This window comes from Triticum urartu, chromosome 3A (genome assembly GCF_056163025.1).
Source record: "Triticum urartu cultivar PI428250 chromosome 3A, HENAU_Tu73, whole genome shotgun sequence".
Classification (NCBI taxonomy): Eukaryota; Viridiplantae; Streptophyta; class Magnoliopsida; order Poales; family Poaceae; genus Triticum; species Triticum urartu.
Window position 1 is genome coordinate 171310944 of NC_141875.1, and position 22142 is coordinate 171333085.

The 22142-nt window shown below is 45.4% G+C and overlaps 2 protein-coding genes across 3 annotated transcripts; one reads left to right on the forward strand and one right to left on the reverse strand.

The window, feature by feature from the left end:
• The first annotated feature begins 2241 nt into the window (after positions 1-2241).
• On the forward strand, positions 2242-3725 carry LOC125543486 (uncharacterized). The gene has a single exon (XM_048706852.2). The coding sequence runs from the start codon at positions 2474-2476 to the stop codon at positions 3440-3442; it is 969 nt and encodes a 322-aa protein (XP_048562809.2). The 5' UTR covers positions 2242-2473; the 3' UTR covers positions 3443-3725.
• A 354-nt stretch (positions 3726-4079) lies between these two features.
• Positions 4080-9529, reverse strand: LOC125543485 (WPP domain-associated protein). 2 transcript variants are annotated; one of them, XM_048706851.2, is made up of 5 exons: positions 9374-9529; positions 6822-8660; positions 6508-6634; positions 6247-6348; positions 4080-4580 (listed from the first exon to the last, which is right to left on the reverse strand). In XM_048706851.2, the coding sequence occupies exons 1-5, from the start codon at positions 9526-9528 to the stop codon at positions 4530-4532; spliced, it is 2274 nt and encodes a 757-aa protein (XP_048562808.2). In that variant the 5' UTR covers position 9529; the 3' UTR covers positions 4080-4529. The 2 variants fall into 2 exon arrangements, with proteins under 2 accessions (XP_048562808.2, XP_048562807.2); XM_048706850.2 differs by lacking the exon at positions 9374-9529 and adding an exon at positions 9234-9367.
• Positions 9530-22142: the final 12613 nt, after the last annotated feature.

The following is a 22142-nucleotide window of genomic DNA, read 5'->3' on the forward strand; positions in this document are numbered from 1 at the left end:
CCTTCTACATTGTATCTTCACGGCCCATCAGTCCGGCTCACAACACACGGACCGGACTCTCGAGAACCCCTTAGTTCAGGACTCCCTCAACTATAGTAAGCTAGAACTAGCACGACGGCGAGTTGTAAACGGAGGCGACAAATGTTACAATCGACGTACGGTAAGCTGGAATGGGAGCCTCGATGTTGCAACCGTCATGGCGGTGAGCTAGAATTGAAACGCCCGATGTTGTAACCAGGCGCGGCAGATAAGCAACCGTAGTGGGGCGACGACGTCAAGCATCTGCGAGCGCTGGTGCAACCGATGGCAATTCGGCCATGAGCGCGTTGGGTGGCAATTTTTTTTGCGAGCGAAACAACATTGTGCTGGCGTGGAGCTAAGCAGGGGAGGTTAGGGAACACCTGCTTCTTGTTGACTTTTTTTTGTTATGGGGAACCACCGATCCAATGGGCGTTACGCACTCAATCATGTGGCTGTTGTGCAACCGGCCGAGTTTTTGGCTGGCTGACCGGCGCGTTGCGTGGCCCTTGGCCCCGGCCCACGATGGGGCGGGACCCACCTTTTTTATTTCTTATTTTTTTGCTCCTTGTTTATTTTTAAAAAAAATCATAATTTTAAAACTAGTGTATTTCAGAAAAAAAATGTTTCAAGAAATAATAAAATATTTGAGAATTCAAAAAATAATCATGATCTTGAAATGTTCAGGAAAAAATATAACTTCGTGGATTTGAACGTTCGAGTAGTAAAAAAATGTTCAGGAAATCAAAAAATGTTCATGATTTTTTTTTAAATTGCATATTAAAAAATGGAAAAAGGCCGTGAATTAGAACAAGTTGTTCGTGAGTTGAAAAAATGTTCATCAACATTGTTCACAATTTCAAAAAATATTCATGTATTTGAAAATTTCCACTCTAATTTTTGAAAATTATTACTTAAAAACAGTTCGACGATTCAACAAATGTTCATGAATTACAAATTTTGTTCCTGAATTTCAAATATAAATTCTCAATTGAAAGAAATAACCGAATAAAAACGTTGACACCATTCGAAAAAATATTCAAGAGTTAGAAAAGTGTTCATGAATTTATAAAATTTGTTGATGAATTCAAAAAATGTTCATTATTTCAAGAAATTCATTATTTCAAAAAACATTTTTGCAATTTGAAGCAATGTTCATAAATTAAAAAAAATAGTAAAAGGAAAGAAAAAGGAAAGAGGAAGAAAAGAGGGAAAAAGGAAAAGAATAAACAAACATGAAAAAAAAGCAAATCAACAAAGAAAGAATGAATGAATGAGAACAAAAACGAAAGGGAAGAACATAAATGAAAAAATCCAAAGAAAACACACCCAAAAAAATCGGTCTGTGAAGCAGCTACTTTGGCCTGCCCAAAAATACGTAACGAGGAGCGGGGTTTGCGTGTTTGGTCCCTATCCTGTGAGGTAGTAGCCGACGTGGCGTGAACGGAACACTTGATAGGCCTAGCGTAGACTCGGGCATGGACAACCTAGCTCAGATAGCCTAGCCCGAAAGCCCGACATCTAGGTCGGGCTCTCGCTCTGCTTTTTTACGAGAAGCCTGGCCTGAAACCCGAAAATAAGCCCAAACAAAGCATAAATTATTATTTTATTAGAAATATAGGTATAATACATATTTTAAATACCGGCCCTAAAGACATATTTTAAATACTCAAAAAACATCATTTTAATAAAAAAGTTACTGTTCATCTATTTTGAGCTGGGCTGGGCAAGGCAAGGGCTTGGGATTTTAATGTTGGGCTTTACAAAGCCCGACCGAAACCAAACCCGGCATGGAGAATGCCCAGGTTTAGCCTAGCCGCAGCGGTCATCATGCTGATGTCACTTTGATTTATTTTTCTTCACCTTTTTATTTTTTTATTTTAAATGCATATATTTCCAAAACATAAATTTAGTTAAGAATTCAAAACCATGAATTTGAAAAAAAAGTTTAACATAGTATAAAAAATTGTTAGCACAGTTTTCAGAAAATGTGAATAACTTTCAAAAAAAAATATTCGTGACAACGAACAAATGTTTTGTTCCCGTGTTTCAACAAATATATGCGCAATTTTAAAAAATGGTTTATTCAATTAAAATAATAAATTAGAAATAGCCTTTGGTTTGCTGATCCAACTGAAAATCACAACCTTTGGTTTGTTGATTAGATTAAAAAAATCCCCTAAAAAAGATTAGATTAGAAAATTAGCGCCACCGACGTCAAAAAGAAAAAAAAACGCGCCTACTGTTGTTCCGAAAAGCATCGGATTGGATTTGGATAGAAGTTGCGCCAATCCGTCGAGCTGCGGATCCAAGAATCAGATTTAGTTTTTGCTTCGATAGATTTAAAGGGGACGACGCACCGGCGGGTTCGCAACCCTAGTTTTCGATCTGATCTTCCCCCGATCTTCGCCCCCCATCTTCCCAACTTCCCCCCATCTCGCGCACTCCGGCGAACATGGCAGCGATCATGGCGGCGCGCGGGCAGGGCCTGGAGCAAGATTTTGATTTCTTCGTGGTGGTCGACTTCGAGGCGACGTGCGTCAAAGACGCGCGGATCTTTCCCCAGGAAATCATCGAGTTCCCCGCCGTGCTCGTCGACGGCGCCACCGGCCGCATCAAGTCCGCGTTTCGCAGGTACGTTCGTCCAAAACATCACCCTGTGCTGACCCAGTTTTGCAGGGAACTCACCGGCATCCGGCAGGAGGACGTCGACGGCGGAGTGGATCTCGGCGACGCGCTCTGGCTGCACGACGCTTGGTTGAAGGCGGCGACGGCGGGGGCAGGGAACAAGAGACGCGTCCGCTTGGCCGTCGTGACCTGGGGTGACTGGGACTGCCGCACCATGCTCGAGTTCGAGTGCCGCTTCAAGGGCATCGAGAAGCCCTCCTACTTCGATCAGTGGATCAATCTGAGAGTCCCTTTCCAGGCGGCGCTCGGCGGCGGAGGGCGGGTCAACCTGCAGGAAGCGGTCCGGGCGGCGGGGCTGGACTGGGAGGGCCGCCTGCACTGCGGGCTGGACGACGCGCGCAACACCGCGCGGCTGCTTGCTGAGCTCATGCGGCGCGGAGTGAAGATCACCATCACCGGCTCGCTGGCGCCGCCGCCGCCGATGCAGAAGCAGCCTGCTCGCACAAGCCCTTGCGGTGGCTCACCGGGGCTGGCGTCGGCGCCGCCGCCGATCCAGCAGCAGCCGCCTCGCACAGACCCTTTCGGTGGCTCGTTTGCGCTGGTGCCGGCGCCGATCCAGCAGCAGCTGCCGCAGCCTTACATGATCAGCCCCTGCGGTGGCCACTCTGCGACGTGCTTGTGCTACTGCGGGCTAGCGAGCAGAGGAGGCGTGATGCAGGGCAAGTGCTTCTCGGGATGCGCTAACTGGGCGCCGGCCATGGGAACCGTCTGCCCCTACTTCGCGTGGAGCAACTGAATGAGTGACCCACGGCATGAGACTGAGATTCAGAATCCAGTGTGGCTCAGTTGTTAGCCATCAGAATCAGATTCTTGTCTAGGTGTAAATTTGGTCTTTGAAATAGAACTTGACCAATGGGGCTATTCTTGATGTAATCGGTGTCTGAACTAGTATTATCAATAGAAATTTCGTTTTAGTTATGTAATCGGTGTCTGATTCTACTATACTCCTAGTCTAGTGTGATTGTTCACTGTAATTGGTGTCTGAATTACTATTATCAATACAAATTTCGTTTTAATTATTACTATTAATACAAGATTCCTTTTTCTCTGTATTTCTTCAGTATTGAGCAACAGGCCAACGGTTCGCTTGCAAGTGAAATTGATAAATTTCTGATGAAGGCTGCAAAATTGATAAATTTCTGATGAAGGCTACAATTCCAATCGACAAAGCAAACTGTAAGTCATCATCCGATGAAGCCCCCTGCTCGTCCAAGGGGCGGCTCGCCGGGCAGCGCATCCATCACGTCGGCCAAAGACGCGGCGACAACGACCGATGCCGAGGAGAGGGATGCAGTGAACAAGGGAATGTTGACAACTTGCCATCTTGCCGCATATCACCATCATATAGGCAACATTATATCAAGATTGGAAAATAAAACAGCCAACTGTCGATTTCTGAGATAATAGCTAACTCAAATAATTTGCTCCAACACAAATGCCAACGGTTGTCAAGCTCTTACATAAACGCCATACATTTTCAGTCACAAAACGAAAGCTTGGTCACAAGCACACCACAACCGTTGTTGCTGGCCAATCAAGCGTCCCCTCTGCAGACCAGCAGGTAGCATCACAGCCAAACACAAGGAAGGACTAACCAGTAACCATGGTTTGGGTGGGTCGGTTACAAGGTGCTCAAAGACTAGCAAAATCTACTGCCTACTGAGGGGAACAAGCTACTCTGCACTACCTAGCCCTTGGTTTCTACTGCAAGGGCTTTATCAACTAGAGAAGTTGTCGCGGACCACCTGAAGTGCGCCTTCAGGCCAATAAAACCAAGGTTGCTGTTAGCATCACACCAGCTGATGTGAATGTGCATAGGAATTTCACTTTGTTGTGCTGATGTGTTTCCTGATCATGTTCAAGGTCTCCATAACCTGTGAAAGCAAGACTACAATAAGTATCCGACAGAAACATCAAAATCATAATTTGTAAGGGTGCAAGAAAATCATGCTGTATCGATGGATGCCAGCAATTCCTACCACACTAGCATGATATGGAGCAATAGGTAATCCTAGACGAGAAAAATCCACTTTACAACCCTCAACTTGCCACTCGCTTAGGACTGAGAACCCAAAATCGGTATCCCACATCCTTAACTTGCCACTTGGTTCAGAAATCCACCCCCTTTTTGGTTTTGACTGCGTTGACTGCTGAGTCAGCCTGTGGGACCCACCCAAAAAATAAAAGCTCTCTCTGCCACCTGCTGCGACCTGGCTGCCGACCTGCAGTGGACATGCACCGTGGGTGCAGACAGCAAAGTCGAGCAAGGAGCCAGTGCCAGCAGCTGCTCCAGCTCCTTTGCCATGGAAATGTTTGCTTGATGCGGCGTGCAAGTGCCTGACGAGGAGCGAGGCGTTGACGACGGTGCGAACCCAGCTGGGTGAGCAGGGTGCAGGTCTTGTCGCAGGCACCAGGTGCACGCCTGCCAGCTTGGTCGGCTTTGACAAGCTCCGCCGCCCCACGACCTCATTCTACGACCACCCCAGCTCCTCTGTCTATGTCCTTTCCTTTCTTAGGGATGTCGATGCACCCTTGCAAGCCATCCTCCCCCATCCTCCCCCCCCCCCCCCAGCTGTCATCGGCACACAACCTGCTCCTCCACATGCCGCGCAACGACGGCAGAGGCGCGCACAAAAACTCTGGGGAGCGCCATGGGCGAGGCCCAACCTCCGTGCCGGAAGCCACGCGGGGCGATGCCCCAGCCTCCTACTTCCCCAGCAATCTCCGTACCCGGGGCAGCGTGGTCGATGGCAAGAATGGGCGAGTCGGGGGACCGGCGCAGGCGAGGCTCAGCCACCTTGACTGGAGTGCCACGGGCGAGGCCCCAACCTCCTCTACCCGGCTACCTCCCTGCCTGGAGCGGCAGGATCGACGACAGGAATCAGTGAGTCGTGGGATGGCGGGCGTGCATATTAGGGGCATGGCAACCGCACCCATTTTCTCCTCATGCTTCCCACTAATTCAAACCGCACCCCTCTCCTCCAGCTCTGGCGGAAATCGCTGCTGCGTTTGCCGATGACCGTGTCAAACCTACGGTGAATCCCGGATCAATTCCCCACGCCTAGAGCTCCCTCTCCACCCGACTCAGCTGCTCCCCCTTCAATTGCAGGTCGGAGGCCTCCCCATGAGCGCAACGTCAACATGGCCGGTAGCTGTTGTCGCCGGCGAGAGAGAATAGAGAGATATTTATTTTTCTTTGATTTTTGGGTGGGTCCCACATGTAAGGAGGGTTCAACGTGGTCAAACCCAATCAAAACCAGCCAACATGGTTAAAACCGAGTGGGGGGTCAGGGTGTGGGACAACCGGTTTTGAAGTTCAGGGTTGAATCCTAAACCGAGTAAGTTGAGGGTTGTAATGTGGACTTTTCTGATCCTAGACATGCCCTCAAATTGCACGCAAAGAGCAAATTCATTAATGAAGAAACAAACCAGCAAAATTTGATTGGAATTTCTATTACCATCCATGTTATATGAATTCGTGCTTTTAGCAAATTGTTTTGGTCAACTTCAAACAGAGATGGACTAATTATCGAGAGTTACCCCAGAATAGTGTTGCAAAACTGGAGAATAGTGGTCGAGCGCAATATAAATTTTTGCAAGAAGATCCGTTAAGGCCTCAACTTCATCGCCAAGTAAATCCACCTGCAGAAAAATTCAGAAATCACAACTCAATACATCACTCGCCTCCCACTTTAGGGCATTATCAAGGTTATAACCTTGTTGCATTTTGCAGGCAAAGCAATATACATGGAACAGAAGCAATAAAGTATACTAGTCGTTACGATCTGAAATTATATTTACCTCGAGCTCAGCCTTTTGAAGATTAGATCCTCTTGTCTCAGATATCTCCTTGTATCGCAATGCCTTTCTTTTTAAAAGATTGCCTTCTTTCGTGAGGTGTTTACATTGGTCTTTCAGTAAACAGAACCTGTGCAAGAAAAGGACACCATCCTTATTCACAGAAATAGAACACAGAATAGCCATAAGTACTGTGAACTATAAAGGTAATCATATGGCAAGATTAGTTAAGATAAAATTAATTATCAGCAAGTAATCTAGTTTTCACAAAAATTAACAGGTATCCCCAGTACTGAATGCAATGCAAATACAAGCACCTTGATTCACTGTGCTGAATTTTGTTTGCAATGATAGTTTGTTGATCTGTAATCAGATTCTCAAACTCTCTCATAGATTCAACAAGACTTGTCATGCGTTCTTTGAACTCCTTTTCTTTATAAATGGTTGATGTGAATATTTTCTCCTTATCTTGGATGACGTTACGTAAATATTGATTTTGTTTCTCCGCCTCCTTTAGAGAGTCTGTAGCATTTCTAAATCTGTGGAGCAACTCACTGGAAATGATCTCATTTTGACGTACATCCTCCATAGCTTGCTCCAGCCTGCCAGCAATCATATCAAACTCCTTGTTTTTTTCAGATATACAAGAGTCTTGCTTGTCGACTCTGACTGTAAGTAAATCAAGTCGATGGGATAATAAATCCATATGACCCTTCATTGCTCCCAGTTCGATCTGACACGCCTCTTTTTCCCTCACTACTTTACTGAAAGAGTCAACAGCTCGCTTCAGTTTCTCAATCTCTTGCTTCTGTAGAGTCGATACCGCTTCAGAGCAGCTCCTTTCCTCATTGAACTTTAACAATGCAGAGTTGAGGTTTAACAGCGCTTCTGCTACAGCTTCATTCTGAATGACTGAACAAATGTCTTGCTTCATGTTATACTCCATCTCATTACCATGCAACCGTATTTCTATTTCGTTAACGAACTCTCTTAGTACAATCATCTCCATCTCTTCTCTAATGATGGTTGCCATCCTGGCGTCTTCAATATCAGATTCTAACATTCCAATTTTCTCTGCATGATCTGGCTCTATGGGTGTAGTGTGTGATGCCTGGATGGGAAAAGCACACGCTTCTACTTGATTATTAGTAGCAGCACAATGTATTGGCTGGATTTCAGAATCTAAGGCATTGCTCTTGTCGTGTTGGCCAGCAAATGTTTCTGCCTTGATGCCAGAAGTGGTTCTCTTATTATTCTCCAAGAGAAGGCCATCTAATCTTGCCATAACTTCCCCGATTTTCTTTCTAATTTGCTCGAATTCTTTGTTATTCCGTAAATGCCATGGGTTGGATCCTTCCTTTTTTAGCAGTTTTCGCTTTAGTGCGAATATCTCTTCTGTCTTCTCTTGCACGACCTTATCATGCTGCCTTTTCATATGATTCATCTCTTTATTAAAATGGGCTATCAAAGCATCCTGATCCATGTGCTTCAGGTATGACAGATCACCAAAAACCTCTTCAGGAGGGACTCTAGGACTGTCTTCCTTTGTTGTACCATTTCTACAGGATTGTTCCTTGCCTCTTTGTTTACTCACATCTTCTGCACCATCAGAGTTATACTGGGATCCCAAAAGCCCCCACTCAGAATTCAAGAGTGACTTGGAAATCGCATCAAGCTGTTGACGAATACTATAAATTTCATCATATTTTCTATCCCGACCCTCAGGCAAACTTAAGCTGCCATTTCCAAGCTGTAGCAGCTTTTGGTTCAGCAACGTTATCTCTTCATCCTTGGAGGCAAGCTGCTGACCTATTTCTTGTTCTGCATCTTTTACAAACCCTTTGATGACAGAGTATGTCACGAATGTTGAGATGTCAACCATGGTATTTACATCATCCCACAAGGAGTCCATCTCATCCACGATGATTAACTCATTTCCTTCCGAAGAACATTCATCCTGAACAGTGGCACTTCCATTCGTGTCACTTACTGGCACATCCAAGCTCTCTTCACCATGAACACTGGCACTTCCGTTGGTGTCACTGAGTGGCACACCCAAGCTCTCAGCCTGAACAACAGCACTTCCATTGGTGCCACTGAGTGGCACATCCGAGCTCTCTGCCATGTTTGCTAGGCTGGGATTTGAAGGCAAGTCACTGCAGAAATGAAAAAAATATAAATAAGGAAATTGCAGCAACTGAATGCAGCTGTAATTAGAACAAAGCTCACTCTAACAACAGATTGGAACACGCTATCCCGACCGTCTAACAACAGAATGATTTGTAAGCAAAGCCCTAGCTTTATCAATCAACCAACCAGCAAGGCTTACAAATATCTGGAACCAATCAGTTCATAATGCCCGGTTAACTATTTCTTATAAAGACAAAAAACAAATAGACGAGGATAAGGACACAAGCATCAGTATAGTCCAAATGCTCTACACCTGACTACATGCTAACCAAGAAAGGGACATGGATTGAGATCCAAAGGAGTGCGGAGATAAATTAATCCTTTCTAATCAGTCAAACATGGTAAAACAAGAAAAATCAGAACTACTCTAATATACTAACCAAGACCTAACCATCAACCGCCGAGATTAATCAGCTCCAGGACTAGACGAACTCGGAAGGACTCCATCAGCCTATGCTCGAATCAGGGGCAAAATATGGGAACGAGACCGAAAGAGTCTCAGCGAGAAGAGCTACGCACCACCAAGGACACGAACTTACAAGGAAACAGATGAAGAACATGGCAAGAAATCTAGAGAACACGGCCACATAAGGCAACTACTGCGACGATCCCCGCAAAAGATATAACAACTAATGCGACAATCAGCGGATGATTCTCGCAATCGGGCAGGGAATCATACCTTTCCTGCCGCGGTGCCGCCGCCGTGGTGGGTGCGGGGAAAAGCGGCCGCCTTTCCTCTCCTTTTCCGCCGCCGCCGCTGAACTGGTGCGCTCCCCGTGCTGTCGCCTGTAGTGGGAAGCGACTATGCAACTGCTGCTTCTCGGTTCGGCCCATAGCCCAAGCCCGAGTAGCCCATTTCGTTATAGAAGCCCAACCCATAGCACATTACCGCAACCACTAGTTTCGTTATATTTGCCTAAAAAACCTAATTTCGTTATAGAAGCCCAACTCAAGCCCAGCCCATGGGGCGTGAGCGCCACATGGAGAAAATAGCTTTCTCCCGAAATCCCTGGTTGAGGAATACTCGTTGCAAAGATCAAACTCCTCTAGTTGTAATAAGTGGCGCGCATGTCACTTGTCGCAATCTGGGAGTTTTCGTTTTTCGTAGATTCGTTTATTCAAAACGTTTTATTTCTCAAACCGTGCGTCCAAATCTCGATCCGCTTTCACCATTGGATTCCTCGCGTCGCGTTGAGATCTTTAAAAATAGATCCCATGTTGATAGGTTTTGACGAGCTTTTTTTCATAAAAAAATCGACCGAAAAAACCACACGAAAAAACTGAACCGGGAGCACGGGCTTTTTCCCTTTCCGAAAGAGGGTGGAAGCAAAACTGTGACTCTCGCGGAAGGGGAAGAAAGAGAAAACACGTTTTTTTCGTTTTCGAGGAGGCACAGTCGTGACTCTCGCGAAAGTACAACCGTGCCTTTCGTAGAAACCAAACTGTGGCTCTCGCGAAAGAAAAAAATAGAAAACATGTTTTTGTTTTGTTTTCGAGAGGCACGACCGTGACTCTCGTAAAAGCACAACCGTGCCTCTCGCAGAAGTAAAACCGTGACTCTCGTGAAAGGAAAAAAACAGAGAACACATTTTTTCCGTTTCCTAGAGGCACGGCCGTGACTCTCGCGAAGCACACCCGTGCCTCTCGTGGAAACAAAAACTGTGACTCTCGCGAAATGAATAAAACAGAAAAATGTGTTTTTTCGTTTCCGAGAGGCACGGCCGTGGCTCTCGCGAAAGCAAAACCGTGTCTCTCGTGGAAGCAAAATCGTGACTTGCGCAAAAGGGAAAAAAAGAAAACGTATTTTTTTGCGCAATTTTTTAATTGTTTTTTTATCAAAAAGCTATGGAAGACTGGTGGAAAACCAAAGCGTCAAAAATATCCGAAAAAACCCGTTTTAAAAGCCGAAAACGCGTGCGGAAAAATAAAAAAAATAAAATCTGAAGGGAGCGCCTAGAGCGCGACACGTGGCGAATGGCTAAGAGCGCGCCAACTGGCGTTGATTGTTATGAGGCTCCCGAAGAAGCGCTCATTAACTAGTTGCCCTCGCTTTCTCCTCTATCGCATATAGAAGCCGGCCCATATAAAGGCGAGCGCTCGATCGCCATTTGATTGCTTTCTCCTCTATCGCATTTTTGACCGGTCACGGATGACCAATTGACCTGAAAATAGCTGATGCTCGTGTTCCTTGCTCCATTAGTCCTTCGCTTATGCCTTTTCAGACGGTTGGTATTGTTGGGAATCATTGCATGGAAACAAAAAATTTATACGCACACGCAATGATCTATCCATGGATATGCATAGCAATGAGGGGGAGAGTGTGTCTACGTACCCTCATAGACCATAAGCGGAAGCGTTTCACAACGCGGTTGATGTAGTCGAACTTCTTCGCGCTTCAACCGATCAAGTACCGAACGCACGGCACCTCCGCGTTCTGCACACGTTCAGCTCGGTGACGTCCCTTACCTTCTTGATCCAGCAAGACGTCGAGGGTAGTAGATGAGTTCTGTCAGCATGACAGCGTGATGACGGTGATGATGAAGTGATATCCGCAGGACTTCGCCTAAGCACTACAAAAATATAACTGGGGTGTAAACGGTGAAGGGGGCGCTGCACACGGCTAGCACTACAAAAAAAGACACATCTGTGACATTTTGGGCGAAACAAAATTTTTTCTTTCATACTGATGACACTTCTATGACGATAATTGTGACAAAACCCGGTATCATCATATATGTGGTGGGGGCCTACTTCTATGACAAAAAAATATGACAGAAAATGGGCTTTTCGTCCTAGGCGGGCCGGAGACGCAGTTGCATGACATTCTTTGGGCCGTCCATGACGGAAAAAACCATGGTAGAAGCGAGGACGAGGAAAATATCGGAGAGTTCCCAGTTACGGCGGGTGGTTGGGGGCGAGCAATGCGCGTTTCTTTCGTATGTACGCGTGTGTGTGTGTGAGGTGTTGCGCTCTAACTGAAGCCAAGCGAGGCTTTGGGCTCTAACTGAACCCGAGCGATTGCACTGCAGGCTATGCGTTACTGGATCCGAGCGATCGATCGATGGCTGTTAACTGAACCCGATCGAGCGATTTCTTCCCTATTGCTACTAACTGAAGTCGATCGATGCTGCCTCTGGATGAACAGTGAGCGTTGTTGGCGGTTTGGATGAACAGTTTCCTGTGGGGGTTGGATGAACAGGAACCCATGGTAGTAGAGGTCGTTGCCGCTTGATGAACAGTACCCCGATCGATCGAGCTGGCGGATGAACAGGACCCCATGCAGGGCTGGATGAACAGGACCACGTGAAGGGCTGATTGAACAGTAGCCAATGGAGGGCTGGTTGAACAGTAGCCCATGGAGGGCTGGATGAACAGTAGCCCGTGGAGGGGTGGTTGAACAGGACCCCATGGAGAGGGCTGGTTGAACAGTAGCCGGTGGAGGTTGGATGAATAGGAGCCCGTGGATGAACAGTCGCAGGTGGAGGCTGGAGGAGGTCGACGGTGGATGAACAGTAGCCAATGGAGGCTGGAGGAGGTCGACGGTGGAGATGAATAGTATCCCGTGGAGTCCCGTTAGGCGGTACGCCACACCCCTCCCAATGAACAGAACCCCCGTTTCGACCGTAGCGCTCCAACACAAGTCTATTTCCTTCGTTTTGCGGTACGCCACACCCCTCCCGGTCAATAGGACGCCATTTCGATCGTATGAGGTCCAAGAGAAGTCCATTTCCTCCGCTTTGCAGTACGCCAGACCCCTCCTGATGAATAGGATCCCATTTCGACCGTGGCCGGTCGAACACAAGGCCGTTTCCTCCGTTCTATGGTATGCCAGGCCTCGTTTCCATCGGTTTTTCCGTCCAAGCAGGTTGGCTCCCGATGAACACGACGACGCAGTTTCTTCGTTCCGACCCAGCCATGTACACGAGCCCTAGCCATACGTATGCGCGAGTAGGCATTCGAGACCCTGTCCGTATGTACGTACGTGGCCGTATTTACTTTCTTGCACCCTGGCTGTTATACGTACGTGTACATGCTACGTGCGCGCCTCTACTATGACACGTGCCCTTTCTTGCACGGCCACGATTCATCGCTGCAGCCTGCAGACAGACCGATCGTATGTACGTACATTTTCGCGACTAGAATGACAATGATACATACACTTCGACCGAGTGGGTCCCGACTATCAGGCACTTCCTTGCATGCGAAGATGTAGCTGGTGGGTCCCAGCAGTCAGGGAAAAACATTTTTTTGTGAAATACGGTGGCCCGTCCGGTGGGTCCCTGCTCACAGGTGGAGGAATCATTATTTTGCATGTAATAAGGAGGCACTTCCTTGCTGCGGCCGTGGACCCACCTGTCAGCCTCTCCACGTACAGTACTCTTCCAATGAAAGTCGTTCGTTGATCACATTGACCACGCCACGCCAAGAGCACCAAGGCGGTGGACGATGGCGAGGCCTAGGAAAGGGACGACACGAAGCCGGGGTAGACGCGGTAGTGGATGCCTGCGTGGAGAGGAGTACGAGGGTTCACTGGTTTGACTGCGATGTGAGGCTGTTGGGGACCGTAGCAGAAATTTAAAATTTTCTACGCATCACCAAGATCAATCTATGGAGTAATCTAGCAACGAGGGGAAGGAGAGTGCATCTACATACCCTTGTAGATCGCCAAGCGGAAGCGTTCAAGTGAACGGGGTTGATGGAGTCGTACTCGTCGTGATCCAAATCACCGATGATCCTAGCGCCGAACGGACGGCACCTCCGCGTTCAACACACGTACGGAACGGAGACGTCTCCCACGCCTTGATCCAGCAAGGAGGAAGGAGAGGTTGAGGAAGAGAGTCCAACAGCAGCACGACGGCGTGGTGGTGATGGAGTGGCAGTTCTCCGGCAGGGCTTCGCCAAGCTCACGCGGAGGAGGAGAGGTATTGGAGGGGAGGGGCTGCGCCAGGTTCAAGGGTGTGGCCGCCCTCCCACCCCTCCACTATTTATAGGTGGGGAGAGAGGGGGCCGGCCCCCCTAGATGTAACATCCCAAATTTCCAATTTGGAATGTTATACATTAGATCATCATTGCATATCATATTTTATTTTGCATTTTGGTTGATCCTAGAAATTCTACGCAACTCACTGACCCACGAGAGAGTTGGGGATTTCGTTATTTTCATATTTGAGTTTTCTCAAATTTTGAGAATAGGATCATTTGATTTTATTTATTTTATCATCAATTATTTCTATTACAAAAATATAAGAGAGGGAATAAAATGACTTTCCCAAAATAAAGAAATATTGAGGATTTAATAATAAAATCAAATAAGATTTTTATTTCGGAGTTTTATTTGAATTTAGGAAAAATGTGCGTTTTTCAAAATTGCATTTAGGTCCCAAATAAATGTTCACCTTGTGCGGCTTGATTTTAGAAGCCCGTGAAAATTTATTTCGGAATTTTTTGAGTCCGTTTAGTATTTCTTTTTATTTTTCTTCCGCGCGTAATATTTTTTTTTAAAAAAAAGTGAACCGACCTAACCGGGCCGTGTCCGTCCGGGACTCTGGCCCGGCAGGCTTTAAAAGCCGGGGCAGCCCACCCGGGCAAACCCTAGCCCCGAGCCGCCTCGCCCCGCCCCCCGCGCCGCCGCCGCCCGCCGCCGCCGGATTCCGCCGCCCGAGGTTAGCCGCGCCTCCACTTCCATGCCATCAGTTTTCTTTTTTAAAGAAAATAGATCGGTTTTCGTCGGTTTTTTCGTCGGTTTTTTTAGTTTTGGTTTTTTTTAATAGATCGGTTTTTCCGGTTTATTTAAATAGTGAGCGTTCGTCCGTCCGTTCGTTCTAGCGAACGTTCGTCGTTTTTCTTTTTCTCGGATTAAATCCGTGATTTTTCTGATCGCGATTCCTGTTCCGATTTTCGTTTTAGTATAACTTTTCGCTCGTTTATCGGAATCAGGCGATTCAAGCGCCTAGAGTTTCGTCTCGAAACCCTCTATCCGTTTAACCAACTGAAACAAGATCTTGCTACTGTAAAATTTGCCCTAGATCCATATTACTAGAATGAAGTTGTTTTCTTTCGCCGTTTGACTTTTGTTGCTTCGTTCGATTTGATTCTTTTTGCCAACCGGAGTTCTTAAGTTGAACCTTCTAGTTAGATCTCTTATTTGAGTTTTACCTGTGCATTAGATGAGTTCTTATTGTATGCTTGTTTGTTTGTTTGCGATAGAGTACCCGGAGTGCGCCGCTTGTTACTTCGAATCTCTAGGTTTCAAGGATCATCAGCAAGGCAAGTAACACTTTGATCATACCTTTTCTACTACCCAATTTTATTGCATTAGATCAATCCTCACACATTGCATGATGAGGATCTAATTAAATTATGGGATGGGAAGTAGATGAGGTAGTACCTATTACCTGTTTATTATCAAACCTTTGGGAGTTACTTCTACGTTTGCTTATTATGCCATGCTATGCTAGTAGACGTGGATTGGGTGAGTGATATCCATGACAGATGTGAGTTTATTAATTAATGGTTTATCTAAGGTGGAAACTTAAACACACATCTAGGTGGATTGAGGCACCTGGGTATTCCAGGACTTGCCTGTTTTTCTTTTGGACCGCCACCCAGGCTCAAAGGGATCATGAGACTATTCATACTAGAAACTTCCATGTGTAGCCACAAGCTATTATGGGCTCTAGCATAGTTGACTAAGTTGTGTGAACTCTTACAGTGGTAGACTAGCAGATATAGGGGATGTAGGTGGTACGGTCTACCTGATCGTAAGGTGATAGCGCTTCTGAAAGACTATGTCTCGGTCATCCGTATTCTCAAACACCATGTAGTGCGAGAAACCAAACGGAGGCGATCAAGTCTTGTGGGGAAAAGTGCGCAAACCTCTGCAGAGTGTAATAAACTAATCATGGTTAGCCGTGTCCCCGGTTATGGACATCTTGAGTATCTAGTACTTGGATTATCATGTGAATCTCAACATGTTACTCTAAATTAATTTTGTTGGGTTATGTTTAATGATGATGCTTAATTGGGATTGAGAATGCTGTCAACCATTCTCAATGTTTAACAACTACCATGATAGTTAAATAAATTTATTTCTTTGAAGTAGGGAAAAATTGGCTTTCCGCAAAACTGTAACCATAGAGCTTTCCACCAGCCAAATATGCATATAGTATAGTTGTTTCATTCCATTACTCTCTATGTGTTACATTGCCAGCATATTCCATGTGCTGACCCGTTTTCGGGCTGCAACGTTAATGTTGTAGACTTTTCAGACGATGATTAAGGAGTTTTTAGGTCATGGTTCTATACTCAGTGATGCCATTGGAGTTGATGGACTCACTTATCTTCCAAGCCTTCCTCTGTTATCGTTATTAGATGGCCTTAAGCCATATTTATTGTAATAAGTTCTCTTTTGAGACACTCGATGTAATAAGTGTGTGATTGCTACTCTGCTCCGAGTACTGTGTGGTGTCAGCATTACTGATCCAGGAATGACACCGGAGCACAGAGATCAGACTGTTTGAGGTCTAGTCGCTACAGAGATGGTATCAGAGCACACGCTGACTGTAGGACACGACCACTAAGCTAAAGACCTAGATCACTATCCACTCTCTTCTTTTTTGACTTCTCATCTTTTCTACTCTTTAGGATGGCGGATGCAAGGAATAAGTTCACGCAACCGGATGAAGATACACCCTTTGGACATCACTTGAAGGAAGTCACTAGATACCTGAATATAGGAGTACCAAGCTTCACCGGAACCTACAACGCCACTTTACCTGAAGAAGAGCGCTAGATGATTCAAGTTCAAGTTCCAGGAAGGACGTTCATGCCCGTCACTGAGCCCATAGAGTTTTCTTTTGATGCACCAACTTGGAGTCTAGGAAAGAGCATGGTAGCTCACATCGCCATGGGACGCATTGGAGAAGTCTACCGCAAGGATCTCAAGGATACTATCTACCAGATTTGCGCCGAGATGAGCACTGGGAGATGATCAGCACCAGGAAGGATAGATCAATCGCAGCTTTTATCCAGGAGTTAAACCAGCACATTCGATGACAGGAGAACCAGATGTGCACCGACATGATAGATCTGAAGAAGGCAAGGACAAGAATCAAGGAACTGGAGGAAGAACTCAAGGCTACACGTGAAGATTATGAGGAGGGAATTGAAGTATTGGTGGAGAAGAATGACGACCTGATCAAGAAGATCGAAATATTTATGGGAGGCCCTACGCCAGTAGATGAAGATGAAGAACCCAAGGAGATTAGCCCGAAGACTACATCATCATCGACGACACCGACTCAGATCTAGATAGTAGCGATGATGACTATGTTGATGAAGCTGGAGCAGATATCATGGAGTCTGCAACCGAAGAATATTTCTAGTAGACCACCTCATCAGTAGTAGTAGTCCACCATGTAAATATAGTAGTCCGAGCACTTTTGCGATAGATAGATCGATTGTATGCCCTTGTTTGATTGAATGAAGTGAATTGTTTGCTTTTGCCTCATGTGCATATGGGTAGTGTTTTCTCTTTAGACCCCCTCTATTCTTACATCTCATCTTTTCTAAACCCTCAGATGCCTCCGAGACGTGACCCCAGATTTGCCTTTCCACCGGAGCTCACCCAGTTGATCCAGCAGCAGAACACATTGATGCAGTTGCTAGTCCAGAATCAGAATCAAGGGAACAACAACAACCCACCACCAGCACCACCACCTGTTAACCACTTAGCCCATTTTCTTAGGCTGAATCCGCCGATATTTTCCAGTAGCACCGAGCCGATAGTAGAAGATGATTGGCTCCGCAAGACAGCTAGAGAGTTGACCACAGCAGGATGCACGGATGCAGAGAAGGTGAAGTTTGCCGCACATCAGCTAGAAGGACCCGCGGCATCATGGTGGGAGAATTTCACAGCCACTTTCCCTGTCAACACTGTCACATGGGACCAGTTTCAGCAGGCTTTTCGTACTGCACATGTTTCAGCAGGAGCTATGGCCATGAAGAAGCATGAGTTTCACAACTTGCACCAAGAAGGACGGACAGTTGGCCAGTATGTAGAGGACTTTAGTAAGTTAGCACGTTATGCCCCAGATGACGTTGCTACGGATGCAGCTAAGCAGGAGAAGTTTCTGGAAGGACTGAATGATGAGTTGAGCATGCAGTTGATGGTAGCAACCTTCAACAACTATCAGGAGTTGGTAGACCGTGCTCTTATGATTGAAGGGAAGCAGCAGCAAATTGAGAATCGCAAGAGGAAGTATGGACAAGGGAAGTACAATTCAGGAGTTCAGTAGAAGCCACGTTTTACCCCTAGACCGGGAGGACATTTTCAGCATACCCATGGAGGAGGTAGCTCGCACAACCACAATGGCACCAAGAATGGAAATGGCAATGGAGGAAGCAACGGCCAGAATCGCACCAACCCATCAACCCCAGCTAAGAAGGACCTGAGCCAAGTCACTTGCTTTAAGTGTCAGAAGACCGGACATTATGCCAATGAATGTCCTGAAGGCCAAACTGACAATGGAAGTTCTGGGAAGAAGCCGAACCCTTTCAACAGGGGACAGGTGAACCACGTTAGCGTGGAGGAGGTTGAAGCTCAGCCTGATGCAGTAATAGGTAAGTTTTTGGTTAAGTCATTTACTGCACTTGTTCTTTTTGATACTGGTGCATCGCATTCATACATCTCAAGGGGATTTGTGGATAAGTATAACCTATCAACTCAAGCCCTTAGGTCACCCATGTTAGTAACCTCGCCTGGAGCAGAGTATATGGCTAGTCGATGGTGTGATTGGTTACCATTAAGGATTGGTAACTATGTTTTTCCCTTAGACCTAATAGTATTGGAATCTCAAGGATTGGATGTGATATTAGGCATGGATTGGTTATCAAAGTATGAAGGGAATATTGAATGTGCTAGTAAGTCAATTTTGCTTACCACCCCAGAAGGGAGAAGGATCAAGTATGTATCCCGACATGTGCCAAAGAGGACCCAAGTAAATTTCTTAACAGGAGTTGTGCAGGAGGAAGTACCAGTGGTAAGGGATTTCCCTGAACTATTTCCAGAAGAGTTGCCAGGCATGCCACCGGATAGAGATATTGAGTTTTTGATTGAGCTATTGCTAGGCACAGGGCCAATATCAAAGAGACCATATAGGATGTCAGCAAAGGATTTGGTGGAAATTAAGAAGCAGATTAAGGAGTTACTGGATAAGGGATATATTCGCCCAAGTTCTTTGCCTTGGGGATCGCCAGTACTTCTAGTGGAGAAGAAGGATGGATCGTTAAGGATGGTTGTTGATTATCGAGGATTGAATGAAGTAATGATCAAGAACAAGTACCCACTACCAATGATCAACGATCTGTTTGATCGATTGCAAGGAGCTAAGGTATTTTCCAAGATCGATCTGCGATCAGGATACCACCAGTTGAAGATTCGAGAACAGGATATACCTAAGACAGCTTTTACCACCAGGTATGGGCTGTACGAGTATACCGTTATGTCATTTGGTCTGACTAACGCACCTGCCTATTTTATGAACATGATGAACAAAGTGTTTATGGAGTTTTTGGATAAGTTCGTCGTAGTGTTCATTGATGATATCTTGGTTTATTCGAAGAATGAAGAGGAGCATAAGGAGCATTTGCGTTTGGTACTTGGAAAGCTCAGAGAACATCAATTATATGCCAAGTTCAGCAAATGTGAGTTTTGGTTGATGGAAGTAGGATTCCTCGGACACGTTATATCTGGAGAAGGTATAGCAGTTGATCCCACTAAAGTTGAAACCGTGACCAAGTGGGAAGCCCCAACAACAGTTGGAGAGATCCGGAGTTTTCTTGGACTCACAGGATACTACCGGAGATTTATTGAGAATTTCTCAAAGATTGCGAAGCCTATGACCGAGTTGTTAAAGAAAGATACCAAGTTCATATGGACAAAGGAATGTGAGGCTAGTTTCCAGGAGTTGAAGAAACGCTTAGTTACCTCACCAGTATTGATTTTGCCAGACCAGACCAAAGATTATGAGGTGTATTGCGATGCTTCACGTCGAGGACTTGGAGCAGTGCTTATGCAGGAAGGGAGAGTTGTTTCATATGCCTCAAGACAACTGAAGCCTCATGAGTTGAATTATGCTACGCATGATTTGGAATTAGCAGCCGTAGTGCATGCATTGAAAACATGGAGACATTTTCTGATTGGAAATCATTGTGAGGTGTACACGGATCATAAGAGTTTGAAGTACTTTTTCACACAGAAGGAGTTGAACCTCAGACAAAGGAGATGGTTGGAGCTCATCAAGGATTATGATATGAGATTGCATTATCACCCCGGAAAGGCTAATGTAGTAGCTGACGCATTAAGCCGTAAGAGCCATGTCAACACGCTAATGACGGGAGAAATACCCAAGGAGTTAGCAGAAAATCTTCGTGAACTATGTTTGGAAATAGTTCCAAGAGGCTATGTAGCAGCATTGGAGATTCAGTCAACTTTGATGGATAGAATCAGGGAAGCTCAGAAAACTGACAAAGAGATTGCCGCTATAAAGGAGAAACTGAGCAAAGGAAAAGCTAAAGGATTTCATGAGGATGAGCACGGCACCCTATGGTTTGAAGACCGTGTTTATGTGCCCAATGACCTAGAGATCAGGAAGTTGATTTTGCAAGAGGCACACGATTCACCATATTCAATTCACCCAGGAAATACCAAGATGTATTTGGATTTGAAAGATATTTTCTGGTGGACCGGAATGAAGAAGGATATTGCGGAGTATGTAGCAGTTTGTGATGTATGTCAGAGAGTAAAGGCAGAGCATCAGAAGCCAGCAAGATTGCTACAACCATTGCCGATACCCGAATGGAAGTGGGATAAGTTAGGCATGGATTTTATGACGGGATTACCCAGGACTCGTTCAGGCTATGACTCGATTTGGGTTGTAGTCGATCGATTGACGAAAGTAGCTCATTTCATCCCAGTAAAGACCACTTACACCAGTGCTAAGTTGGCAAAGATATACATGACCAGGATCGTATGTCTGCATGGAGTTCCAAGGAGTATCGTATCACATAGAGGAACCCAATTTACCTCAAAGTTCTGGAAGCAGTTGCATGAAACTTTGGGAACCAGGCTAGAATTGAGTACAGCTTTTCATCCACAGACAGATGGACAGACCGAGAGAGCAATCAAATTTTGGAGGATATGCTGAGAGCTTGTGCGCTAGATTATGGATCTAGTTGGGACAATAATTTGCCATATGCAGAGTTCTTTACAACAACAGTTACCAAACCAGTTTAAAGATGGCCCCTTTCGAAGCATTGTACGGAAGGAGGTGCAGGACACCGTTATCATGGGACGAAGTTGGAGACCGCCAGTTGTTTGGACCTGACTTGATTAAAGAGTCTGAACAAAAGGTGAAGTTGATTCGCGATAGGCTCAAGATAGCCCAATCTAGGCAGAAAAGTTATGCAGATGCTAAACGCAAGGAGACAGTTTACGAAGTCGGAGATAGAGCTTATCTTCGAGTATCTCCACTTCGGGGAACAAAGCGTTATGGAGTTAAAGGGAAGTTAGCGCCATGATTTGTAGGACCGTATCGAGTTTTGGAGCGTATGGGAGAAGTGGCCTACAAGTTGGAATTGCCCGAAGGATTGTCAGGAGTTCATGATGTGTTCCACGTTTCTCAGTTAAAGAAATGTCACGCGGAGATGGCTGACATACCATTGAGAGACACAGTGCCATTGGAAACTATTCAGTTGGATAACGATTTGACCTACGAGGAGAAACCAATTAAGATTCTCGAATTTGCCAATCGAGTCACTCGCAGCAAGGTTATCAAGTTTTGCAAAGTTCAGTGGAGCCACCACACAGAGGATGAAGCCACCTGGGAACGAGAGGAAGTTTTACTCAAGGACCACCCTCACCTATTTTCTAGCCAACCCGAATCTCGAGGGCGAGATTCATCTTAAGGGGGGTAGGTTTATAACATCCCAAATTTCCAATTTGGAATGTTATACATTAGATCATCATTGCATATCATATTTTTTTTGCATTTTGGTTGATCCTAGAAATTCTACGCAACTCAATGACCCATGGAGAGAGTTGGGGATTTCGTTATTTTCATATTTGAGTTTTCTCAAATTTTGAGAATAGGATCATTTGATTTTATTTATTTTATCATCAATTATTTCTATTACAAAAATATGAGAAAGGGAATAAAATGACTTTCCCAAAATAAAGAAATATTGAGGATTTAATAATAAAATCAAATAAGATTTTTATTTCGGAGTTTTTCGGTGTTTTATTTGAATTTAGGAAAAATGTGCGTTTTTCAAAATTGCATTTAGGTCCCAAATAAATGTTCACCTTGTGCGGCTTAATTTTAGAAGCCCGTGAAAATTTATTTCGGTATTTTTGGAGTCCGTTTAGTATTTCTTTTTATTTTTCTTCC